Genomic DNA, 19,901 nt, shown 5'->3' with positions numbered 1-19,901 from the left:
TACATCATGTCATCTTTCTTTCATATTATATTAATATTGTACAGATCAATAATAAATATTAAGCAAAAAGTTAAACTATGTTTTTTTTGTGTGTGTGTGTGTGTTTTTGAGACAGAGTCTCGGTCTGTCGCCAGGCTGGAGTGCAGTGGCACAATCTCAGCTCACTGCAACCTCTGCCTCTGGGGTTCAAGCAATTCTCCTGCCTCAGCCTCCTGAGTAGCTGGGACTATAGGTGTGCGCCACCACGCCCAGCTAATTTTTGTATTTTTAGTAGAGACGGGCGTTTCACCATGTTGGCCAGGATGGTCTCGAACTTTTGACCTTGTGATCCACCCACTTCAGCCTCCCAAAGTGCTGGGATTACAGGCGTGAGCCACCATGCCCAGCTAAACTATGTTTTATCAACTTTGAAATAAGACATTGTTCTACTGGGTGCGGTGGCTCAAGCCTGTAATCTCAGCACTTTGGGAGGCCGAGACGGGCGGATCACGAGGTCAGGAGATCGAGACCATTGTGGCTAACACGGTGAAACCCTGTCTCTACTAAAAAAATACAAAAAAACCTAGCCAGGCGAGGTGGCGGGCACCTGTAGTCCCAGCTACTTGGGAGGCTGAGGCAGGAGAATGGTGTACACCCGGGAGGCGGAGCTTGCAGTGAGCCGAGATCTGGCCACTGCACTCCAGCCTGGGCAACAGAGCGAGACACTGTCTCCAAAAAAAAAAAAAGACATTGTTCCACATGAATTAAAATTTATAACTCATGATTATATTCTTGAACATATTCAGTATTGAGCTATTTGAATACTTAACTATACATTCTATTTAGACATGGTAAGAGCAGCTAATCAATTTGAAAAAAGAAATTAAAAACTTTTGTATCTAAGAAAAGTTCTCAGAAACAATAGTATAAAAAACTAGTATTAGTAAAAACTAGTAGAGTATACTTAATCCCAATTCAGAATCAAATAATAAAACACATTCTTTACAATCATTTCTTAGGGCTAAGAACAAATTTAAAGTATAATGGAACTGGTGGCACACGCCTGTAATCCCAGCACTTAAGAGGCTGAGGCAGGTGGATCACGTGAGCCCAGGAGTTTGAGAACAGCCTGGGCAATGTGACAAAACCCTAATTAGCCAGGTTTAGTGGCGTGTGTCTATAGTCCTGGCTACTTGGGAGGCTGAGGTGGGAGGATCGCTTGAGCTTGGGAGGTGTCAAGGCTGCAGGAGTCGTGATTGTGCCACTGCACTGCAGCCTGGGTGACAAAGAGAGGCCTTGTCTTAAAATAAAATAAATAAACAAACTGTAATAGAACTGACCTTTAGAAGTTCCTCTGATGTAGGTCGATCTTGAGGGATTTTCTGGAGGCAAGAATCTACAAAGTTGCGAAAATAATCAGACCTATTGTAAAGGAAAGTATCAAGTGAACACATTGCTATTTCCTTTAAAAATACATCCACAAATCAAGGCACGTGCCTACTGGTGGGAGGGGGGAATGGAAAGGGAATGATTAAAAAAAAAAGCAGAGACTATATAGTTTCATATAAGTCTATGAAGATCTATCTAAAGCAACCAATGAATGTTTACCATTTTCCAAAGATAAATTCACACAGATTACTTTAAAATCCTGCTCCTACATATTTAAATATCACAACTCATACTACTGTATTGAGGCAAAATGAGGGAAGCCTATCTCCTTTTTTTTTGTTTTTTGTTTTTTTTTTTTTGCATTCAAACCCAAGATAACAATCCTTTCCAATTCCCTTTTTTTTCCTTTTCCTTTTTGCTAAGCCTTTCTTATAATAAGCTCTTTTCTTATTTGCCCCTTGGATCATCTTCTACATAGCATGTTTCAGAATATCACTCTATCTGCTCTGGAGAGAGCGTTTTTATACCTGAGTATTTGGTGCCCCTGAGCAAATGGGTAAGACTTCCATTAAACCTAGAAAACCTATTAAGGTATTTTTTAAAACATTAGAAGTCTGTAACACATTATTATATAGCGTTATTGACAAGAGTTCAGTGAGTAAGGCAGTAAATAATTACTCCATCAATGTTTGTCTCCAATATTCAAATAAGATTTTAAGTTCCTTGTAGGCAAGAATTCTTTTATAAATCCCCAAGTCTCAAACACAGTGTAAAGACAGTCTGTGTTCAATACATTTATTACTTACATGTATCAACTATGGTTTCAATGTTTTTTTCCTCCAAAACTGATGTTGAAACTTAATCTCCAATGCAACAGTGTTGGGAGGTGGGGCCTAATGGGAGTTGTTCAGGTCATGAATGGATTAATGCTGCTATAAAAAGGGCTTGTGGGAGAGGGTTCTCTCTCTCCTGCTCTCTGCCATGTGAGGACACAATGGTTCTCCCCTGCAAAGGATGCAGAGTTAAAGGCACTATATTGTAAGCAGGAGGGCCAGGTCCTAACCTGCCAGTGCCTTGATCCTGGACTTCCCAGCCTCCAGAAAATGAGAAATACATTTCTGTTCTTTATAAATTACCCGGCCTCTGATACTCTGTTACAGCAGCACAAAATGTACTAAAGCATACCACAACACTAAACTCAGTGTCAAAAGATTCGTTCTACATAATTCTAAACAGAGTTATACAGAAAGAATCTTTTGGCACAGAGTTTTAGCATTACATAAGTTTAGTAGAGTTATATGGCACATTCTTAAATGGCAAAGACTTAAATGAATGAGACATAATTATGTACTCTTTAAATAATTAAGTACCCCTAATTTACATATCTGTGATTTTCAAAATATTAATATGCTAGCTATTCCCCTAGAATTTATCAAATGCTAGGTACACCTGAGGAATTAATTTTCTACTACAATTTTATACTGTTGATAAAAAATCCTAGTTTTCTAAAATTGTCAATCTGTTGTCCATAAACCTCTTTACCCGAATGAACTAAATTTTATCAAATCAATGAAGCCCTAGAAGGAATATCAGATAAAATTGAATAACATATTATAGTTAGAGTGATCCCAAAATTTTTAATTACCTGGTAATTTTGATAGAGTCAAATCATTTTACCTATTATTTTTATATGATATAAATTATAAGCCATCCTGCAATCAAATATCACTATAGGTTGTAATAATACATATAGTTTAGTTATAAAATATTAATGCTTAAATGCTATTTATTATTTAATTAGGATTAGGTATTCCTAAATTTAAAGAAAAAGTAAAATACAAATTCTTGTAAAAATGAATACTTTTTACACTCATGTGACATCATCCATCCTTTTCTGAACTCAGTTATACATATGCTATGAAATGGAAACATGATAAAGAATAAATATAATATTTAAAAGGCTAAAATAAATCTATTTTAATATCTTATAAGGTGATACATTTTACCTAATTGAAATTAAATCACTTTGATAACAGATTATGAAAAAGCATTTCATTTATTCAACATTGAGCAATATATATATTAACAATACTCACCATTCATTAGACTGTAGTGTAGGGGATTCATTTTGGGCTATGTGATATAAGGCACTCATTGCATTCATATTAAATAAAGGGGGCTTCCTTTCCGCTGTAAAAGAAAGGAAACATTCCTATTAAAATAGGTGCAAGGGGTACTCTAGTACTGGGCACGTTTTTCTTTTCTTTTTTTTTTTAATGATTTTATTTTGAAACAATCTTAAACTTATACAAAAAATTGCAAGTAGAGTTCAAAGAGCTTTTTTTTTTTTTTTCTGAGATAGGGTCTCGCTCTGTTACCCAGGCTGGAGTGCAGTGGCACAATCTCGGCTCACTACAGCCTTGACCTCCTGTGCTCAAGCAATCCTCCTACCTCAGCCTCCCGAGTAGCTGGGACCACAGGTGTGCACCACCATGCCCAATTATGTTTTGTATTTTCTGCAGAGATGGGGTTTTACCATGTTGCCCAAGATGGTCTTGAACTCTTGAGCTCAAGTGATCCTCCCAACTCAGCCTCTCAAAGGGCTGGGATTACAGGTGTGAGCCACTGCACCCAGCCTCCAAGAACTTTTTCAAGTGAATCAATTGAGAATAAATTGCTGACCTGATGCCTCACCATCCTTAATATATACTTGAGTGTATATTTCCTATAAAGAAGAACATTTTCCTAAAGAATCATAATACATCCATTAAATCAGGCCATTTAATAGTGATATAAGACTATCATCCAATCCCCAAACTACATTCAAATTTCATTCAAATGTCCCAATAATATCCCGTGTAGCAATAGTGAGCTTTGAGTATTGGCAATCTTCAAGGAATTTGTTCATTTTATCCAAGTTGTCAAATTTATTGACATAAAATTGTTCATATTTCCCCATTACTCTTTTAATACCTGTAAAATCTATAGTGATTATAATCTCTTACTCCTGATATTGGAAATTTGTGTCTTCTCTCTTTTATTTTGTGATTAGTCTGGCTAGAGGTTTAATCATTTTATTGATCTCAGAGTACTAGTTTTTGGTTTCACTGATTTTCTCTATTGTTTTTCAGTTTTCTATTCAACTGATTTCTGCTTTGATCATCATAATCCTCTGCTTATTTTGTGTTCAATTTGCTCTTTGTTTTAGTTTCTTAAGGTAAAAGTTGAAGTCATGACTTTGACAAATTGAAGTATGGTTGCCCTTCTGTAACTGTAAGTTCTGCATCCACAGACTGAACCAACCAACTGAAATATTTCAACCACAGACTAAAAATATCTGGGGAAAAATAATAAAAATAACAACAAAGACTTTTAACAATAAAAAAATTAACAATTTTTATTTATTTATTTTTTGAGACGTGGTTACACTCTTGTTGCCCAGCCTAGAGTGCAATGGCGAGATCTTGGCTCACCACTACCTCCATCTCCAGGGTTCAAGAGATTCTCTCCTGTCTCAGCCTCCCAATTCTCTCCTGTCTCAGCCTCCCGAGTAGCTGGGATTACAGGTGTGCGCTGCCATGCCTGGCTAATTTTGTATTTTTAGTAGAGACGGGGTTTCTCCATGTTGGTCAGGCTGGTCTCAAACTCCCAACCTCAGGGGATCCACCCGCTTCGGCCTCCCAAAGTGCTGGGACTATAGGTGTGAGCCATCGCGCCCAGCCAAAAATACAAATTTTTAAGACAGCTACTTACATGGCATTTATATTATATTAGGTATTGTAAGTAATCCAGAGATTATTCAAAGTATATGGGAGGATATGCATAGGTTACATGAAAAACTAAGCCATTTTATATGAGACTTAAGCATCTACACATTTTCTTATCTGAGGGGGTTCTGGAACCAATCCTCTGAAGATACTGAGATATACAGGACTCTTGAATGTACCTTAGTTTGAGATTTTCTGACATTTCCTATTATCAGAGTTAGGCTAAACACCTTTGGCAGGAGTATCACAGAGGTAATGCTATAATTTGTATCCTATGAGGTGGCACTTGATTTTGAGAAGTTCTGTTATTGATGGTATTCACTTTGATCACTTGATTAAGGCCCATGTCTGCCAGTCTTCTTCATGATAAAGTTTCCCTTTCCTCCTTTGTAATTAATAAGCATTTTGCAAGATGGTACTCTGAATCTACATAAATATTCTGCTTCTCATGAAACTTTCAACTTTATTCTTTTATTTATTGTATGGAGTCACAGATTTTTATTTTAATAAGTTATAATATATCATTTATTTTGATGTTCAAATTACCTCATATTTGAACAGTAGAAACCTTTTTAAGCTGGCTTGTCTTTTGGACATGGTCCCATTATTATTTGGTTACTTTCTTGCTTTCTGGTACACTAAGATGTCCTAGCTTCATCTTATGCTTTCCCTAGCCCAGACCCTGGATCAATCATTTCTCCAAGGGGCTGTTGTACTAGGTGTGCTTACTGCTGCTGGGGTGTCACTGCTCTCAGACACGCTCAATGAACAGAGTTGGGAATATATACATGTACATAATACATTTATACACCTATGTGTACAAACACATGACATATATTAGATATTTATATTTGAAAACAATAAATACTGTAGTACAATATCTCAAATTCCAATCCAACAACATCGTGTTTATTTCTAGCTTTCTCTTTCCACATTTGTAAAATCCTTCTCTGACAATGAGAGAAACCCTGCTCTCATTATCCTTAACATATATATATATATATGTATTTTTTTGGAGACGGAGTCTCGCTCTGTTGCCAGGCTGGAGTGCAGTGGCACAATCTCAGCTCACTGCAACCTGCGCCTCCCAGGTTCAAGCAATTCTCCTGCCTCAGCCTCCTGAGCTGGGACTACAGGCATGGGCCACCATGCCCGGCTAATTTTTTGTATTTTTAGTAGAGACAGGGTTTCACCATGTTGACCAGGCTGGTCTTGAACTCCTGACCTCTGGTGATCTGCCAGCCTTGGCCTCCCAAAGTGCTGGGATTACAGGCATGAGCCACCATGACTGGCCCTTAATTTATTTTTCTATCTGATAAATTCCTCCCATGTAACCAATATCCCATCTTTGTGATCATCTTTTCTCTCCTTAAGCAGATGCCCTCCTTTCTCTGTTCAAATTCTGAATCCCCATTCCACTTCAACCTACAATGTGACTAAACCTCTTGGTCACTAAATCTTTTAAACGGTATACCATCAATATATCAAACCTATATCAAACTAGAACATAGCTTTTTAATTTTGTCATTCACTATTAAATTAAAAATCTCTCAATTTTATCAAAGAATATTAAACTTGGCTAAAAATCACAGAAGAGATTCACCGAATTTATGTGTTAGACTCTCATAAATTCAAATAACTTTTTTTTTCTTGAGTCAGAGTCTCACTCTGTCAGCCGGATCAAAGTGAAGTGGCAAGATCTCAGCTCACTGCAGCCTCTGCCTCTCCGGTTCAAGAGAGTCTCCTGCCTCAGTCTCCCAAGTAGCTGGGATTACTGGGATGCACCACCACACCCAGCTAATTTTTGCGGTTTTAGTATAGATGAGGTTTCCCCATGTTGGCCAGGCTGGTCTAAAACTCCTGACCTCAAGTGATTTGCCCACCTTGGCCTCCCAAAGTGCTGGGATTACAGGCACAAGCCACTGCACCCGGCCAAATATTTTCTGTCTCAAATTTTTATAAGCTACTACTAAACTTTTTCCTTTTTTTGAGATAAAGGCTTGGTCTGTCACACAGGCTGGAGTGCAGTGCTACGATCTTAGCTCACTGCAACCTTGACTTCCTGGGCTCAAGTGATCCTCTCACCTCAGCCCCTCAAGCAGCTGGGACTACAGGCGCATGCCAACATGCCCAACTAATTTTTTTGTAGAGACGGGGTTTCTCCATGTTGCCCAGGCTGGTCTCCAACTCCTGAGCTCAAGTGATCTTCCCACCGTGGCCTCCTAAAGTGCTGCAATTAGAGGCATGAGCCACCACTTAATTTTAAACCACATTTATTTTAAGTTAGAGATACTATTTCTTATTATCTTGTGCGTGTTTCTAAACTGTTTCTACCCATAAATTTGAACTGCTTCTGTAAAATTAATACCTCCAAAACTCAAAAGGAAATTAGATGAAACTGAGACAGAAGAACTGAACAGTCTAGAAAGTAAATCTCAGAAACAATGTCCAATAATAAAATTTCCAGAGAAAGAGTTCAAATTATATATACTTATACAGAAGAGTAATCACCAAAGGGTGAGATAAATGGGTTCAAACTTAATATTTTCATTTATTCCTCTCAATGGGAAAAATGACTTTGTGTACTTTTGTTTCCTGTATTATTTTAATTTAATTAATTTGTTTGTTTAGAAAGGGTCTCACTCTGTCACCCAGGCTGAAGTGTAGTAGCATAATTATAGCTCACTGCAGCCTCAAACTCCTGGGCTAAAGGGGATCCTCCCACCTCAGCCTCCCAAGTAGCTGGGACTACAGGTGTGAGGCTAATTTGTCTTGTTTTTGGTGGAGACAAGGTCTTGTTATGCTGTCCAGGCTGGTCTCAAACTCCTGGCTTTAAGCAATCCTTCCGCCTCGGCCTCCCAAAGTGCTAGGATTACAGATGTAAAGCCACTGTACCCAGCTGAGAGTAGAACTATGAATAATTTATTTTCTTTTCACTCCTTTTGTATTTCTATAATTTTATACCCTAAACATATTATGTAATTAAAAATGATAAATTACATTTTACAAAGATTATATAATCATGCAGTTCGAATAACAAGAAACTAAGAATTTTCATCAGATTAACTATAAAGAAACATGTAACCAAACCCACTCATGAAAAATTATGTATTATAAGATTTCTTGGTATTAAGACATAACCAAGTAATTTCAACCTCTGCGACACTAAAGCATGAAAGAGTCATATCTATCTATTCATAACTATGTTTATCAAGACCAATAATGGTATAGTTGATGTAAATTTTTTCTGTTACCTATACTGTAAGAAAATAGTTTGTTTTAATTTGCTATCCTTAACTCTTCCAACATAGAAAAGCATATTATAATAAGTATGTGTCCCAAGACTGAATCTGATTTGCATTGAGAATCATACCTCACCGTCTGTAAACCCAGCACTTTGGGAGGCTGAGGTGGGTGGATCACCTGAGGTGAGGAGTGGGAGACCAGCCTGGCCAACATGGTGAAAACCCATCTCTACTAAAAATAAAAAAATAGCTGGGCTTGGTGGCAGGCGCCTGTAATCCCAGCTACTCGGGAGGCTGAGGCAGGAGAATCCCTTGAACCCGGGAGGTGGAGGTTGCAGTGAGCCAAGATTGTGCCACTGCACTCCAGCCTGGACAACAGAGTGAGACTCTATCTCCCCACCCCCAAAAAAAGAAAGAAAAGAAAAAAAACGAAAATCATACCTCTAGACCTGTGTTATCTAACACGGTAGCTAACTAGCCACATGTGACTATTTAAATGCAAATGTATTTAAACAAAATTTTAGAAAATTCACTCCCTTAGCTGAAAAGCCATACATACAGAACACTTCCTTCATCGCAAAAAGTATTCCTGGCCTGTGCTACTTTAGACCTTTCACCTATAACCATAAACAGGCTTAAAATATAGTTCCTGACTTAGTACTTCAAAATATTCAAAACATTTGTAAGTAAAATGTTTAACATTATTATGAAAGATTATAAAAGTGAAGATACCAAATGAATGCCTAAAATTCTAAGAAATTATTTCAAATATTTCACCCATGTAAAATTAGTTAAAGGCAGTCACATCTAAAGTTGCTTTATTTTAAGTATAAAATCTTCTATTGTGAAGGAACTCTGTTTTATGAAGTAGAATAAAAAGCTAGAAATAAGAAGCCATTTCACGGAAACTACAAAGTTTAGGTAGATTTTGTTCTAAGCAGAACAATGAGCCAACAAATGCCTTCTAATCAAATAAATCTTAAAATATATCAATGAAATATAACAGGTCCATTAAAGCAATTTCACTATCACTGAGGGGCACATGTATGCATCAGCCAGCATTAAGAAAGTAAAAGGATCCCATGGGCAGAGAGTACATTAACTAGCTTCTCTACATGTGTATCCAGGATTCTTAAGAAATTAATTAGGATCTATGGGTAGGAAAAAGAATCATACGTAAAATAATAGAGATTAGAGTTTAGGACACTTAAAGGTACTTTGAAATGGAAGAAATAGTTTTGAAACTTCAAATTAAGATAAGGAAATCACAAGTATGACATTATGGTCATCTCCAAATCTCTGTTTGTTGATGCTGTTAAACTATAAAACAAAGAGCAGGATGTGGAGCTTGAAGGGAGTAGTTAACATAAGAATTCCAACAAAAGTGAAAATACTTAAAGATTATGTTTTAGGAAAAAAAACTGGACTGCAAGGTAGTCTGGTTGTAATAGAAATCATAACTTTAATCTACTGTGTAATAACAAGCAAGATTTTACCTTCATTTTACCTCATTTTCCCTATACTTGTTTTCGAAAACTGACAAACTCGAGTAGATAATGATTAATAAAAATTACCAATAGATTTTACTTTTAATGTATTATTTTCCATCCTCAGTCACTCCTTTCAGAATGGCTTCGATGAGCACTGTGGCTCATGCTTGAAATCCCCCCACTGTGGGAGGCTGAGGCAGGAGGATAGCTTGAGCCCAGGAGTTTGAGACCAGCCTGGACAACATGGCGAAACCCTGTCTCTGCTAAAAATACAAAAATTAGCCTGGTGTGGTGGTGTGCGCCTGCAGTCCCAGCTATATGGGAGGCTGAGGTGGGAGGACTGCTTGATCCCAGGAAGCAGAGTTAGAGTAAGCTGATACTGCACCACTGTACTCCAGCCTGGGTGACAGAGCAAGACCATGTCTCAAAAATAAATAAGTAAGTAAATAAACAAATAAATAAGTAAAATTTAATGCAATGCTCTTATAAGAAGATAAAAAGGAAAAGACTATTGGGCTGGTAGACCTCCACTGGGAAATCCAGAGCAAGAAGATGGCCAGCATCTTCAATTGCAGTGACAGTTTACTGGCTCACATAAGTTATGACGGTCCACTGTTTTTAGCACAGTTCCATTTACGAGCAACTGAACAAAATGTGTGCTTTAAATCAAACTGCTACAGGAAACTGAATCCACTCTCTCCCTCACTGTAAGACCCTGTTACAGTGATCCATATACCTATCATTATGGCCCCTGTTGAATGAAGTCGGACTTACCATCTTATAAATCATATATATATCAAACTGTTACAAAATGGTATGTAGGTATGACAGTCTGACATCTAATTTCATTCCTAATTCAAAGTAAAAAAAAAAAAAAAAAGTAGTAACTACCCCAGCTAGTTATGAATGCTTTACAGATCTTCTACAGCTGGTAAATCCGGTAATCATAAACATATGCTAGGTGTTTAACAAATACTCATTAATGTTAGACATAGATTCCTCAAACATAATTAAAACCACAGTGGAAAATTATTTTAGCTATAATGGAACAGAGCAAATATAATATAGCTAACCCTAATACAAATAAAAATTACCAAACAACCAAAGTGAAAACCTTACTAAATATATTGCCCCCCTTATAAAGTCACATTTAAGATAAAAATCTATAATTTTTATAGATCGGTACAGAAATTGATGTAAAACATTTATCAAACCTTAATCCATAGTAATGAAGAACAATGCTTACCTAGTTCAATACATGTTATTCCAAGAGACCACACATCTACTTTGCCATCATACTGTCCTTCATCCATGGCTAAAATTACTTCTGGGGCCATCCTAGAACAAAATGTTCATTTAAATTAAACATTTTTTTAAAAAGTATACTATTCTTTGAGAATGTAAGTCATCTACCTGGAGATCACCGGTTTGAATTCTAGTCAACATATCTGGACATAAGAATTTTTATAATGGGAACTAAGTGCATTACAGGTTGTAAGGTAAATATTTAGCAATGCATATACAATGTGAGATTTATTCTCACTATCCATCATTATCATGTAACAGCCACCCCAAAAAAAAGAAGCTCCCAAGGCAGAATTATATTCTGCATCTGCTCCAGTTTGCAGATTATAATACTTCATATCCTTTAGGCCAGTGGTTCTCAAATATTTTGGTCTCAGGATCCGATTACAAAAGTCTAATGTTTGGCCAGGCGCAGTGGTTCACACCTGTAATCCCAGTACTTTGGGAGGCTGAGGCGGACAGATCACGAGGTCAGGAGTTTGAGAAGCCTGAGCAACATGGTGAAACCCCATCTCTACTAAAAATACAAGGCCGGGCGTGGTGGCTCAAGCCTGTAATCCCAGCACTTTGGGAAGCCAAGACGGGCAGATCACAAGGTCAGGAGATCGAGACCATCCTGGCTAACACGGTGAAACTCCGTCTCTACTAAAAAATACAAAAAACTAGCCGGGCGAGGTGGCAGGCGCCTATAGTCCCAGCTACTTGGGAGGCTGAGGCAAGAGAATGGCGTGAACCCGGGAGGCAGCGGAGCTTGCAGTGAGCTGAGATCCGGCCACTGCACTCCAGCCCAGGCGACACAGCGAGACTCCGTCTCAAAAAAAAAAAAAACAAAAAAAACAAAAATTAGCCGGCCATGGTGGCTGGTGCCTGTAATCCCAGCTACTCAGGAGGCTGAGGCAGGAGAATCGCTTGAACCCAAGAGGCGGAGCTTGTAGTGAGCCAAGATCACGCCACTGCACTCCAGCCTGCCTGGGCGAGAGAGTGAGACTCCGTCTCAAAAAAAAAAAAAAGTCTATTTTTGCTTAAAAGATTGAATGTTACTACTGGCAACAACTATTGTCAGTTGTTTTCCTTGAAGTTATAAGTTCATGTCGTTTATTAAAGAAAATTATCTGCCACAATAACCAAGACTGAATAATCATAGTTTGTGTGTTTCTTTCAAATAAAAATGGTGTTCCATGATAAAAGTGCCTAGGGCAGCTTACAACTCAATCACACAATTATCAATCTTATGGGTATCTTATTTGTAAATGAAGCACTAATGCATGTCTTCAATTAGTGTCCTACATTCTTTTTTTCAATTTTTAATCTTTTTTTTTTTTTTTGAGAGACAGGGTCTCACTGGGTCGCCCAGGCTGGAGAACAGTGGCACAATCTCAGCTCACTGCAACCTCTGCCTCCTGGGTTCAAGTGATTCTCCCACTTCAGCCTGTCAAGTAGCTGGGACTCCAGGGGTGCATCACCACACCCGGCTAATTTTTGTACTTTTTGGTAGAGACAGGGTTTCACCATGTTGGTCAGGCTGGTCTCAAACTCCTGACCTTAAGCGATCTGTCTGCCTCGGCCTCCCAAAGTTCTGGGATTACAGGTGTGAGCCATTTCACCTGGCCGAGTTTAACATTCCTGACAGTACTTTACCTTCTACTTCATTTGTATTTCATGTTAAACACAGATAGACACTTAAAACGGCTGCTGACTGCTTTAACTATTCTTACCAATATGGCGTTCCCACAAAGGAATTGGCAGGTGATGCCATGGAAGCAGATCCAAAGTCAGCAAGTTTCACCTGGCCTGGTTCTGTCAGAAGGATATTTCCTGCTTTGATATCTCTAGGTTTAGGGAATACAGAAAATTACTTAACTTTCCCTCATTAGATTATGTTTAAAACGATAAAAATAAAATAAGAATTCATAAGATAGAAAAGGAGAAATCAAAATAATTAAGTGCTGGGGTAATCACACAATTGAGATAATGAGAATTAATATTCAAATTAGAAAACAAAAAACTACAGAATTCAAATAAACATACAGTAATACTTTTCTAAAAGAGAAGACAAATAGCAGCAAAAAAAAAGAAAATTAGTTCACTGGAGCATACAGTTTATATTTTAGTTTCTGTTTACTGGTAGAAACAATGGTTTTTAAAAATACATTGTAATTAGCAAACAATCTCTGTATCATACATAAGATTTCTGAGTATCCATACTTAACGTAAAAACAAAAAAGAAAACATAAAGAACCTTATTCTCCAAACTTTTTGAAAAAGACTTATTCAAAGTAAGTAAATACATAAAGATATATTCGTATCATTTCCAAATTTCAGCATAGTTTCCCTAAATATAAAATAAAAACTGAAATATATGGATAATGTAGTATCAATGATCCCAAATGTACTTTTCTGAAATAGCAATGGTCTATTAAACTAAGAAAACAGGTTTTTTGTTTTTTTTTTTGAGACGGAGTCTGGCTCTGTCGCCCAGGCTGGAGTGCAGTGGCCAGATCTCAGCTCACTGCAAGCTCTGCCTCCTGGGTTTACACCATTCTCCTGCCTCAGCCTCCGAGTAGCTGGGACTACAGGCGCCCGCCACCTCGCCTGGCTAGTTTTTTGTATTTTTAGTAGAGACGGGGTTTCACCGTGTTAGCCAGGATGGTCTCGATCTCCTGACCTCGTGATCCGCCCGTCTCGGCCTCCCAAAGTGCTGGGATTACAGGCTTGAGCCACCGCGCCCAGCCAGAAAACAGGTATTTATATAATAAGACCATCTGTCTAATTAGCATTAAATATATATTTATATAATAAGACCATCTGTCTAATTAGCATTAAATATATACTTAATTATTCAAAAATTAAAATAGAAATTAAAGTGCTGAATTTCCAAGCCCTTAATTCTTACTATAATATTTTAGAGCATAACATGAAGTGAATCTATTTTTCTTAGATTTTTTTTTAAATGGAGAGGTATCTTAAATTTGAGAAAAACTTAGGTTGAAATTCCAACTATGGCACTCACTTATTTACTAGCTTGTAGGTATCTCTCAGATCTTATCCCGATGTTAAAAAATGATAACCCATTAACTCACAATGACTCTATTATATAGTTTAATATGTACTGCCTGGTTCATATATGTATAAGAAAATACTAATTTTCTTCTACAACAGCTAGAACCAATACCAGTGCCAAAAATTCATTATAAAATGTTTTAACTCCAAAGTTATTATACATAATCAAGGATTATCAAGGACCACAGCTCAGCCGGGCGCGGTGGCTCAAGCCTGTAATCCCAGCACTTTGGAGGCCGAGACGGCGGATCACAAGGTCAGAGATCGAGACCATCCTGGCTAACATGGTGAAACCCCGTCTCTACTAAAAATACAAAAACTAGCCGGGCGAGGTGGCGGGTGCCTGTAGTCCCAGCTACTCCGGAGGCTGAGGCCGAGAATGGCGTGAACCCGGAGGCGGAGCTTGCAGTGAGCTGAGATCCGGCACTGCACTCCAGCCTGGGCGACAGAGCAAGACTCCGTCTCAAAAAAAAAAAAAAAAAAAAAAAAAAAAAAAAGGACCACAGCTCAAAAGCATAAAGAGTCTTAAGCAGCTTCTGTGTTTTTTTTTTTGAGACGGAGCTTCACTCTGTCACCCAAGCTGGGGTGCAGTGGCACAATCTCAGCTCACTGCAACCTCCGCCTTCCGGGCTCAAGCTATTCTCCTCCCTCAGCCTCACAAGTAGCTGGGATTACAGATGCCCACAACAAAGCCCAGCTAATTTTCGCATTTTCATTGGAGACAAGGTTTCACCATATTGGCCAGGCTGGTCTCGGAACTCCTGACCTCAAGTGATCCACCTGCCTAGGCCTCTCAAAGTGCTGGGATTACAGGTGTGAGCCACTTTGTCTGGCCTTAAGCAGCTTTTATTCGTCCATATGTCATGGAATCAATGGAATAAATCTGTCATTATCAGTTACCAAGAAGAAACAAGATCTAGATTTAGTTCTAGCTCTAATCTATTCAGCTTTGCAACCCTTAGGAAATTACAGTCACAAATTGAGACATCAGTGATTTTACCTGTAAAATGAGAAAGAAAAACTGTATGATTCTCTAATGCCCATTCCAGTTGCAAATTAAATGATTCTACAGCTAAATTTCTACCACTAATCTAAAAAGTATACATACTTTTACAAGGTCCAGCAACACATATAGGCAAAGATAAAAATTATCCTAGAGAGCCGGGCGCGGTGGCTCTTGCCTGTAGTCCCAGCTACTGGGGAGGCTGAGGCAGGAGAATAGTGTGAACCCGGGAGGTGGAGGTTGCAGTGAGCCGAGATCGTGCCACTGCACTCCAGACTGGGCGACAGAGTGAGACTCCGTCTCAAAAAAAAAAAAAAAATCCTAGAGAGATCAAGTATACCACTATGTTCATTTTAGGATATGAAAAGTCTTAAAAAAATGAGTTTATATTATTTTATTTGGCTTTAACCAATAAAAACTTTAGGGTTAATAAATTCTAAAGTTGATAATATGCAACAAACCATTTACTCATCAATACATGATAATTTCCAAAGCACTTACCTATGAATCATAGTATGAGAATGTAAGTAGGCTAATCCCTGGAGAGCACCATGTGTAATTGCTGCTATTTCCAGTTCTTGTAATGGCTTTTTGTGAACTTAAAATTTATTTGAAAATAATTAATACACAGAACATTTTTGTTAAAAAAATATATATCTAATACATGGGGCAATTTTAAAAAACTGATACTTAGCAAGAAGAGATTTATTTTCCAAGATGATAAAGATTATTAAACTTTGTAACTTGTACACAGTTGTGCCAGTTGTTAAAGCACAGTTCATAGCCAATTCTTCTCTTAGCTAATGATATTAAATAATTATTTGATGATGTAAAAACAATAGCAGCAGAGTTCTCTCTTTATTCTCACTTATCTTTGTTTTGAACAGGAGGAGCAGAATAACAGAGAATTCAGAAAAATACTTGTAAAGTCACAATGAGAGAAAACATGACTATTTTAAGCTACTGTATAACATATAACATTTAATAAGGACAGCATATACCATGCTGAGAATTTGAAGATTAAGAGTTCTGCTCTTTCTGGAAAATTTTACATTATTTGGTATTAGTATCATTTAAATAATGTCTAACTAAATTATCATTTTATTCTGTGAATACTTTTTTAAAAATAATCAAAGGAAACTTACCTTCTAGTAAATCTGAAGCAGATCCTAAACAATATTCCATTACAAGCTACATGGAAAAATTATAAAAGCATTAAAATGTATTATTATAAAGATTATATTTAAGATAAAATAAGTTCACCCAGTAGATCAAGAAGATAGTTTGAAGTAAAGTTCTAGTCACCATTTATCTTAAAAAAATAGTTATATAGATATTTCTCAGAAAAATATATTTTTAAAACTTTTTAATAAAAAATAGTTATGTATTCAGTGATTTGTTAAATGCAGTCAAGCCAATGATACATTAATCTTTTAATAATGCCAACATATAATAACTTCTATAAGCTGTGCATTTCATATATAATTACTAATTAAAATTATAAAGAAATACACATATTCCATTACTACAAATCTATAGTAACAATACTGATCATTGTTAGAAGACAGAAAACTGTGTTCTCTAGAATTATACGTATAGTCAGCCCTTCACATCTGTGGGTTCTAGATTTGTAGATTCAACCAACTATGTATCAAAAATAATTGAAAAAATAAAAAAATTGGCCAAGTATGGTGGCTCACGCCTATAATCCCAGCACTTTGGGAGGCCGAGGCGGGCAGATCACCAGGTCAGGAGATTGAGACCACCCTGGCTCACATGGTGAAACCCCGTTTCTACTAAAAATATAAAAAATTAGTTGGGCATGGTGGCGGGTGCCTGCAGTCCCAGCTACTCGGGAGGCTGAGGCAGGAGAGTGGCGTGAGCCTGGGAGGCAGAGCTTGCAGTGAGCCGAGACTGCACCACTGCACTTCAGCCTGGGCGACACAGAGACTCCGTCTCAAAAATAAATAAAATTTTAAAAAACTACAACATAACAACAAAAATAAAACAAAAAGCCAATACAACATAACAACTATTTACATGGCATTCACATTGTGGTATTATAACTAATCTACAGATGATTGAAAAAATTAATAGGCGGATGTGCATAGGTTATGTGCAGATACTCCATTTTATAGAAGGGATTTGGTATCCTGGGGGTGGGTGTCCTGGAACCAAATCCCCCACAGATACTGAGGAAAAACTATACAAAGCTTAGGTCACAGCTGTTTCTTTGAAAACAAACAGAGCATTTCCTATGTGCCAGGTATTTTTTATACAGTAACCAATTTAATCCTCAGAATGACATTATGAGGTAAGTCCTATTAGTATCCTTATTTTATGGATGGAGAACCCTGAGAAGCAGAGAGGTTACCCGTCTAATATTACTGCTTTTTCTTTAATCATAGCCTCAATTTTACAAGTCATCACTACCACCACCAAAACAAACTGGATAAAAATGCACCAAACACTACAAATCTAAATCTACAGTAAGTATACTAAAATGATACTTAGCTGCGGCTTATTAATTATTCAAAATAAGGGGCCATTCCTGGTAACAAAAGGGCAAAATTAATTTCTACTTCTTATAATAAAGGGCAACAATTCTCTATCTTTAGTATTATATTATTCGGCCAAGGAATCATGATCAGTTCTAATTTCACCAGGATTCACCCAAATTTCACCAAGATCTTTCTGGTTAAATGCATTACAGTACATTTATGTCAAGAAAATATATGCTAACTTTCAATCTCAAGTAACATGATTGTTTTCACAATGTTTGAATGGTACTACTAAAACTGTCAGAGGACATTTTATCATACACACAAAGGTCAACAGAATTCTGAAAAATCTCTGCAGTAAGACTTGCAAAAATTCTATCATCTCTTATTGCCTACAAGTTCTAGGAAATATTGCTTGTTTTCTTTCAGTACGAACTAACATTACAGGTGATTTTGCATGTGTTTACATAACCAATATGAGACATTCTGAATTAATTCATTACAAACCAAAATCAGCTAAAATTGCAACAAGGGGAAAGCAAATACCAACCCATGCTGTGTGTTCACGTAGATAACAGCCTTTGTATTCTATACTGTTGGGATGTTTTATTCTTTGTAGAAACTTGACTTCCTTAATAATATCCTGCCATTTCTGTGGGGAGAAAAAAGGTAAAGAATTATGAACAGGGCTTTTCCTCAGAAAGTTATATAAGAATAAAAGTAATTACTAAATTGAGAAGGGTTAACAAGAACATGCAAGTTTGCTTGGTTTTACTTACTTACTGGGAGGGTCTCGCTCTTTCACCCAGGCTGGAGTGCAGTGGGACGATCCCAGCTCACTGCAACCTCCATCTCGTGGGCTCAAGTGATCCTCCCACCTCAGTCTCCCAAGTATTTGGGTCTACAGGCACACACCACCATGCTCATCTAATTTTTCTATTTTTTGTAGAGATGGGGTTTCACTATATTGCTGAGACTGGTCTCAAACTCCTGACCTCAAGTGATTCACTTGTCTTGGCCTCTCAAAATGTGGTAATTTTTAGATAAAATGTCAAAATTAAAAAGTTTAAATAAATTATATTCAGCCGGGAACGCTGGCTCACACCTGTAATCCCAGCACCTTGGGAGGCTGAGGCTGGCAGATCACGAGGTCAGGAGATCGAGACTATCCTGGCCAACATGGTGAAACCCTGTCTACTAAAAATACAAAAATTAGCTGGGCGTGGTGGCACGTGCCTATAGTCCCAGCTACTCGGGAGGCTGAGGCAGAAGAATTGCTTGAACTCGGGAGGTGGCGGTTGCACTGAGCTGAGATCGAGCCACTGCACTCCAGCCTGGTGACAGAGCCAGACTCCATCTCAAAAATAAAATAAATAAATAATATTAATATACAGGCATATCTCAATTTACGGCGCTTTGCTTTATTGTACTTCACGGATATTACTTTTTTTTTTAAACAAATTGAAGGGTTGTAGCAATCCTGTGTCAAAGCAAGTCCACCAGCACCATTTTTCCAATAGCATGTGCTCACTTGATGCCTTTATGTCACCTTTTGGTAACTCACAATATTTCAAACTTTTTCATCATTATTATTATATCTGTTATGGTGATCTGTGATCAGTAATTGTTGATGTCACTGTTGTAATCGTTTTGGGGAGCCATGAACTGTGCTCTAATCTTTAATCTAATCTTTAATAAATGTATTCTGACAGCTCCACCAGCCAGCCATTACCCTGTCTGTCTCCCTTTCCTTGGGCCTCCTTATTCTCTGAGACACAATAAAGTTGAAATTAGGCATTAATAACCCCACATGACCCCTAAGTGTTCAAGTGAATGGAATACTCACATATCTGTCACTTTAATTCAAAAGTTACAAGTAATTAAGCTTAGTGAGAAAGGCATGTCAAAAGCTGAGACAAGCTTTGAAGCTAGGCCTCTCGCGCCAAATAGTTAGCCAAGTTGTAAATGCAAAGAAAAAGTTATCGAAGACAATTTAAAGTGCTACTCCAGTGAATATATGAATGATAAGAAGGCAAAACAAGTTTATTGTTGATATGAAGAAAGCTTTAATGGCCTGGATAGAAAATCAAATCAGCCACAACATTCCTGTAAAACAAAGCCTAATCTAGAGGATGGCCCTAACTCTCTTTAACTCTACAAAG

General features: G+C 37.5%; 1 protein-coding gene across 4 annotated transcripts in view; it reads right to left on the bottom strand.

The window, feature by feature from the left end:
- The window catches only part of TAOK1 (TAO kinase 1), a 178,849-nt gene that overhangs the window by 56,756 nt on the left and 102,192 nt on the right, over positions 1-19,901 (bottom strand). For 3 of the 4 annotated variants that reach the window (XM_033184399.1, XM_033184398.1, XM_033184397.1), the window contains exons 5-11: positions 18,290-18,391; positions 16,384-16,429; positions 15,740-15,836; positions 12,891-13,004; positions 11,117-11,208; positions 3,465-3,558; positions 1,320-1,401 (exon numbers count right to left, since the gene is read on the bottom strand). In XM_033184399.1, the coding sequence (XP_033040290.1) occupies positions 1,320-1,401; positions 3,465-3,558; positions 11,117-11,208; positions 12,891-13,004; positions 15,740-15,836; positions 16,384-16,429; positions 18,290-18,391 (627 nt within the window). Of the gene's footprint in view, positions 1-1,319; positions 1,402-3,464; positions 3,559-11,116; positions 11,209-12,890; positions 13,005-15,739; positions 15,837-16,383; positions 16,430-18,289; positions 18,392-19,901 lie in introns of those variants that run through there. The other variant, XM_033184400.1, reaches the window with a different exon arrangement.

This window comes from Trachypithecus francoisi, unplaced genomic scaffold (assembly GCF_009764315.1).
Source record: "Trachypithecus francoisi isolate TF-2019V2 unplaced genomic scaffold, Tfra_2.0 Lachesis_group20, whole genome shotgun sequence".
Taxonomy (NCBI): Eukaryota; Metazoa; Chordata; class Mammalia; order Primates; family Cercopithecidae; genus Trachypithecus; species Trachypithecus francoisi.
Note: the sequence above shows the minus strand (reverse complement) of the source record. Positions and strands in the feature narration are given on the sequence as shown.